At 33.9% G+C, this 7676-nt stretch overlaps 1 protein-coding gene across 3 annotated transcripts in view; it reads right to left on the reverse strand.

Moving 5' to 3' along the window:
- The window catches only part of LOC118748054 (proton-coupled amino acid transporter-like protein CG1139), a 67565-nt gene that overhangs the window by 38661 nt on the left and 21228 nt on the right, over positions 1-7676 (reverse strand). The window contains exons 1-2 of one of the 3 annotated variants that reach the window (XM_036482346.1): positions 1387-1570; positions 717-1252 (exon numbers count right to left, since the gene is read on the reverse strand). The exons of 1 other annotated variant lie outside the window; for it this stretch is intronic. In XM_036482346.1, the coding sequence (XP_036338239.1) occupies positions 717-770 (54 nt within the window). In that variant the 5' untranslated portion in view covers positions 771-1252; positions 1387-1570. Of the gene's footprint in view, positions 1-716; positions 1571-7676 lie in introns of those variants that run through there. One more of the 3 variants, XM_036482345.1, reaches the window with a different exon arrangement.

Genomic DNA, 7676 nt, shown 5'->3' on the forward strand with positions numbered 1-7676 from the left:
CAATATATATTTATATCTCTTTATAGATCAGCGGACTGATATGCGCACGGAAGCGTCGAACGTCATGCGATAAGGTGGCGTAGGCAATCGCAGTTCGGCAAAAAAAATAAATGGGAAAATTGGAATTGATAAGTGCCGCCGCCGAGACCCCAATGAGAGGCACAGTGACTCACAAAATAAAGAAAATACTTATTGTGCGCATATTTGAAAAGAGTTGAACAAACATGCATACATATGTACATATACATACATATATGTGCACTAAAACACTAAAACACACATACATACATACTAACTCAATTGCTTAATTAATTCGGCTTCATTAAATTAAGCCCCTCTTTTGCCTCCCCATTGGACAACTCGTACGCTCCTTGTCCACACACTTTTTCAACTTCCGCAACCAAATGCTCATTCATTTACTATTCTCAGCGAGCTTGTAAGCTATAAAATATTGAATTTTATATGCCGGCATCAAGGCCCGCCATATCACTACGTTAAAAACCCCTTGCCTCGAGCCATAGATATGTATGCATGTAATTAACGCTGCACTGCCCGCTGTGCTTAGCGTACCGCTATCGACAATTGGATACGCTGCAAAAAAGCGCACCAAATCGCTTCAAACCGGGTACTTTTAGCTATATTCAAGCAGTTCGCTCCGTGCGCATATTTAGTCGCTGCGGATATTGAATTAATATTTTATATGAGAAAGTACTTACGGTGTATGATGTTGGCGCCAGCGGCGTGCGTGAATCACTCTTGTGGAAACTCATGTTCGCAAAGGTGACAACAGCTCCGCAATATTCCAAACGCAATATCCGATATTCTTCGACTTTTATGTTCTTTTGGATTCTGACTCGGCCTCTGTGTTTGCGTTTTCGTTAATCAATTCCGATGGGTTGCGAATTTCGTGCGCAGTGCTTAAACGAATATTTTGCCGAATATTTTTTTTAAGTATGTTTCACGAGCCTTAAGCGACTTATGCAATTGCGTTATTACGATGTCGCGTTTTACTTAAGTACGTATGTAAGCATGTATGTATTAAGTTTTGAAAAGCACTGCCGCGAGTTTTCAAATGCTTTTCAAACTGTTCCAGAATGTTCCAAACTAAACTATGCAAACGTTTACGCGGCGTAGCTACGCAATCAATCGTTATACGAAGAAACGTCGAACAGTCTTTGCTCAGTACAAAACTTTTTTTTGATTCGCTTAGAATGCGTTTTTAAGTACTGTAATTTATGTAAATGAAAAATTCCTATTTTTAGATTATGAAAATTAAGAATATAATTCGTTAGAACCGTTTGCAAAGTGTGGCATTTAATTATTTAAAAAAAATATATATATATATATCTATGTATATATGTAATTGTTATAAAACTGTTGCTTTACTTTTTTGGTGTTAAACTACGAGCACCGAAAAGAGACAACCGCACTGTTTGACATTCAAAGCAAGAATGCCAACATTGCCATTTCGACGAACGAACGCAAGCAAGCAAGCAAGCAAACCGCCGCCAGCCAGCAGCAATCAGAGTCCAGAGCCAGAACCGAGACTGGAGCGCCACCACCGACAAACACGTCCAGTTAACCAACACAGACAAGCACCAGTACCGCCGCTAGAGCTCCGTTTGGTTGCTAGTTTTTGGTTAGTCAGTTCCACTGCACGGTGTGACGACGCAAAGTTCGGTTGTACGTTCGTTTCCACCATTGCCTCACCCTGCCTCACCTCATTCATTTGTTTGACTATTTGCCTGTATTGTTCCCATCTTTGTTGGGTGTGTGCGTGTGTGTATGTGCTCTTGACACCACTAACGACTGTTTGTCGTTTCGTCTGCAGTGACCGTCGTGTCTGTTGCGCCGTTAGTCAGTCTGCTTCCGCTTATGTCAGTCAGAATGGCGGATGTAACGGTGAGCGAGTCAGTGAGTGCGGCGGGTGAGACTGACTGTCATTTAGTCCTTATGAATTTGGTTTGACGTTTCGTTTACTCGTGTGCTTCACTGTGTGCCTGTGAGTGTGGTAGAAACTCTCACATTTGTTTTTGCGCTCGTATGTATGTATGTACGTACATAAGTATCTACTTTTTTATTATTTTTATTTGGAGTTGTTAGTGCATTGGTTGCAGTGTTCGTTGTTGTTTTAAGTGCATACCTTTAGTACTGCATAAGTATCTGAACATGTAATCGTATTTGGAAGCTATTTTATTGCGAGTAAAGAGAGAGTCTAGCACTGTGCGTTTCATTCATTATACTTAATTTCTTTTGTTGCAGTTGCAACTCTAATAATAGCTCTCACTTGTGTGACTAAAATACTTTCATGTTACATGAATGCTTTCATAGTACATATACTACATATACATATTGATATATGTATGTATGTACAAATAAATAAAAGCACAATTAATTATAATATATTGCATACATATTTACATACATACATATATGTATTTGTGTTGTAATGGTAATGGCAATGGACTTGTAATGGTAATGGTTATGATTGTGGAAATGGTAATGTTAATAGTAATGGTAAGTGTATCTAATGGTAATGGTAATGTTAAAGGTAATGGAAATAATAATGGTAATGGTTATAGTAATCGTTATGGTAATAATAATTGTAATGGTAATTGTAGAAATAATACTGAATAATACTGAAGCGAATGGTAATGCCGCTGACTAACGGTAATGGGAATGACAATCGAGAAGAAGCCCGGCCAAATACTTAGCAAAAATGTATGCAGACCCAATTTTTTTAAGGGTAGCGGTCGATGCGGTAATGTCGATGGTTCAGATACAAAATATACAAAACACAAAATACAGTTGAAAGTATATTTTGCTTTCGTTTGCAAAGGGAAGTCGAGACAAAGTTAAACTCGTCGTTTTTCTAGAATGAGTATTCTCACATCGAATGCTATTTCACAATCATTTCTTTACATTGAAATTCAACCTGTCGTAAAGACATTAAAATATTTGCTTATGTTTGTCGCTTTTTTTTCCCCCGGCCACCCCTCAAGCATCCGTCGCCGTAATGAGCGGCAGGCAATATCTTATCAATAGAAATAATCGCACTTAATTTGAATACTGAAATGCCTTCTGTTTGTCAAGAACAATAGATAGTATTTATGAGTAGAAGAACGTCGTGAAAATGTATTTGTATAAATATACATACAAATGTACATAAATATGTACATACACATGTGGGTGACATACACAAATAAGTAGGGACGAACAAATATCAATCGGCAGCTGACTCGTCCAATACATTAAATGGAATTAAATTTAATTAGTAACTTTCTAAGTAAGGACACCCAAATACCCACATATGTATGTGCATATGTACATTTATACATACATATATTCCGTACCAATCCACTTTTTTTTTAACAGACTTCAGACTATAAATCAACCAAATGTATCGACAGTTATGAATACCAATAACTGAGTCAACTGCTTAATCAGCAAATTTTAAGCTATAGATAAATTTTAAAATATTTATTATGTGTTAAAAAAAAAGTAAATATTAAATATCAAAATATTTTTGTAAGTATGAATATGTTGGGCCAGTGGAAAAAAACCAATGCTGTTGCTTCTTTTGTTGTGAGGACCATGAATTATTCATAAGTTCAAATTTATATTCAAGAAACCAACAACCAATTCCAGCAGGGTATACGCACTCATCTTTTTCCTGTGCATTTACACACATATTCGTTAATTGTGCGAAATCGAAAAAAAGTTGGCTCACTCATTCATAAAATTTTCCATAATTCCTTTACATGCGCGGCCGATTAGCACGGCGTCAGTCTTATGAATATATGTATATGTACATATATATTTGTATTTATGTATGGACGCTGGTAAATGTACGTGAGTAAAAGTACTTATGTATGTATGTAGGTATGTTTGGGTATGCGTGTTAATCGAAGATCACTTGCTGGCACTTACTACCTACCTACCTACCTACCCTAACTGTTTATGATTTTTTAACGGGAAAACCTTTGTAGGCTAGACTATTATGCTTCTGAGTGTCATTACCAGGACATTCGAGTCTACGTAACCGAACAAATCTACTTCTGGCCAAGAATTGTCCTTCTAGCTGTTCCCCAAAACCCCTTTTTTATGATCCTACAACCACAAACTACGTCCGAGTACAAACAATATTCAATAGTCAAGCTCAGTTTTTAAATATTTGCTAAGTGGACTGAAGTTCGCGAGGATCATACATAAATACATAAAGCCAACTAGTATTCGAGTCCTGCAAGGAGACTATGTTTTCGTTTTCCTGTAGGAGGCGTAACCTTTAGCTTAAGAACACAAAGCAAATTGTTCTCTGCAATCTGATTGCGATATCATTAGCGATAGACGTTGGATGTGCTTTGGCATACATTCTTAGACTTTTGAGCTTCTTTCTACTTCTCCTTGGAATGATCTACGAATCATTTGTAGAAATTTTAGTTAAATATTTTTAATAGAGTTCATCAAAGCCATCCACATACGATCGATGAAAATTCTAAAAAGAGCTGTTAACTAAGAAAATAAAATAAATAAAATGGCGATTGGTTTAACATGCATAATTTTTTCATTATTTAAACTTTTATTTATTGTAAATAATACTATGTATGTATGTACATATATTGCTTCGATCTTATGGAAACTTTTCACTAATCGGTACTATAGAAATGTATAATTTCTCGTTTACGAACTGTTTACCCATGCATTTAGTACGTGAAATTTTATGATTTTACGTCAACGACAGCACCCTCATACCACATTCCGGCACGTGATAAATTTGTCTAAATGATGGATGACAATCTACTAATGCATATATATGTATGCACATAAATATGTAGTTATATGCAAATACATATATACAATATTTAGTTTGTAGAGTTACTTAAAAAAAAAAAATAAAAAAATAAAAATTTCGTTAACAGTCAATTGCACATGTCAAACGCTGACATTTCGCATTTCAGTTAATTTGCCCCGTCATAAATGCCGTTACGACTCTATGACACAGCGCCACTGCGACTATTTTATTTTTGAGCTTTCGTGGTCAATTTTTAAATATTCTAAAATTATTGCTTGATTACTATAAATTGATCATCATCGATTTGAAATGATCGAAATGAACTCCCCGGAATGCGTATGACGCGTGCGAGAAAGCAAGAAGCATAAGTACATACATATGTACATACATACAAACGTACATAGTATAGATAACGCTATGCGATCGTTTGGCAATTTCCAACGCCCCAACTGACAATTTTTTGATGCGCAAAAGAAATATTGTGCCACTTCATAATTGCTACTGCTGCTTTGCTTTTGTTGTTGTTGCTGACAAAGTCGTCGAAACCAATTTATGCATCGTTCGCAATTTTTTTTTTTTGCACATATTTTTTGTTTTTAAATTAATGTGCGCCGTAATATGAACTGCGAAAATACTTTAAAGTTTTCGCTCATTTTTTGTTTGTTGTGTCTGATACAAAGTGTTGCCAGGTTTAGTTGCTTCACTGAGTTTCAACAAATGTGTCTTGCAAGATTATTGTTTTTAATTGCCTTACAACTTAAGTTTCCTTTCAAAATCCCTACTTTTTTAATCTAACTAGGCCCTTTTAGAAAAATAATTTAATTTAAATACATACATACATATTTATTAAAAAAAAGTTTTTCTTTTCTTTTAAATGGTCATTTTTGATCAATTGGTTAGATGTTAAATTTTTTAATTTTTTTCATGTCTAAATAATTAATTTAAATGAAAAATTAAAATCAAAATTCAAATTTAAATAAACTTGCAATTTAACAAGTAATTTTTTAGCAAAAAACAAAACCGACTTCAATTCTCATATAAAAATTTAAGGTTATCGTTAATTTCTTCATGATCTAGTGATCGAATTTCAATCAAATTACTATAGAACCACCTGTGAGGTAAGACCTTTCCTTAAAAAAAAAAAGAATTATAAAATCGGTTAACGTGGTCCAAATTAAAGCAGTAACATACATAAAAATAAAAAATAAAAAATTAAAATAAAAAAATATTCCGACGAACTGATAACCTTCTCCTTTTTGTAAAGTCGGTTAAAATTTGTGCACAAGCCTCTGTTAACATATATCTAAAATAATTTAAATAAGTTAATATTAAAAAATATTTTTATAATCAGCTTTATAAATATGAGCTAAATTGGACCAAAAATACACGGGTTTTCCAAATATATCTTGCGCCACCGATCGGCAAACCTTTTTGTGGAGTTACAGGTAATATATATTTTGGATATAAACTAAATCAGACGATAGATGCATGATTTCGATATATATATATATATATCGATGCCGAGCCACCAGGCGGATTAATTCATATTGAAAGTTTGAAGTTTAAAGCCTCTAGCTCGTTGGGTAGTTGATAAAAAATGTATTGCAAGATTTGGCTCAAGCATACATACATACCTGTAGTATTTTATTTAAAAAAAATCTCTCTCGAGATAAACCATTTTCCTTTTAAAGCAATATTTTGTTGCGTTTCCAAGCAATATCTCAACGATTAACTAGCCATAGGTGTAGTTAGGGATGCCACTTTTAAATAAACCTAATAAAAATATAAAGATTTGCAAGCGAAACTTTTAATTTTTTAGCTCAAAGTCAAACCTTCTAGAGTCACTTAAGTTGTTTTACTAAAATTGCACAGATATGTATGTACATTAGACTGCGCCTTATTTTGCAAATTTGTCCAACAAAGCAAGACTCCCCCCGGAAAGCTTCATTTGCTCATAAAATCGTGCGAAAATTTTTTAAAATCGAATAACGGAAAGTCGTAACTGAAAGACCCCAAAGTTCAGAAAATTAATGGAATTCTTCACAAAGTGATCAAAATTATCTATAATTTAGCGGAAAATGTAATATGTTTTCATGGCACTTGAAGTAGTTTTGTCAACTATGGCTACTAAAAAATGTGGAAAATTAAATTCTCTACAAATTTGTGTTAAACCATTTTTTACGAAAAAAAATTAAAAATAGGCTTGTAAATCGCAGAAAACTAAAAAACCTAAAATCCAAGTTGGCGGAATATTTCCACATGAAATTTAGGGGAAAGACTGTGGATCCATGATCTACGTGTCAAATAGAAGTAAACTGCACCAAAAGTTCACTACTACAATTTTTTATTTTTTTTTTCGTACCAATTTCATCTAAATTTACTGGGCTAAAAATTAATTTCTCAAAACCTTTAAAAGTTATAGGCAATTTTGACTACTTTTTGAAACATTTCATGAAAAAGGTGAATTTCAGGGCCTTTGAGGCACGTCGTTACGTTATCCGATTTTAAAATTTTTTCGCAGGGCACAACAACAAATTTTCGCCATACAACTAAGGCGAAGTCTAATGTACATACATATGTACATATCTGTGTAAGTTAAATATAAGCTTGTAAAAAAAGTTTTGACTTTAATTTTGAAAGTTTTTCATTTCATCTACTTGTGATCGTTTAAATACGGCTGCCTTTTTGTTAACTTTGAATCATATAAATAAGCAGGCTAATATTCAGCAACTATTATTAAAATCTCACTTTTCCTCTTCTATAACTAAAATAAATTTTTGCAACATTGACCCCACTCACATCATTTATATACATACATATGTACATTTCATAATTGCCGCCGCTACAGGTTCAATGTCAATGCCGTAACATTTAAGAAAAAAAA

Source organism: Rhagoletis pomonella, unplaced genomic scaffold (assembly GCF_013731165.1).
Source record: "Rhagoletis pomonella isolate Grant_MI unplaced genomic scaffold, Rhpom_1.0 Rhpom_scaffold_00012, whole genome shotgun sequence".
Taxonomy (NCBI): Eukaryota; Metazoa; Arthropoda; class Insecta; order Diptera; family Tephritidae; genus Rhagoletis; species Rhagoletis pomonella.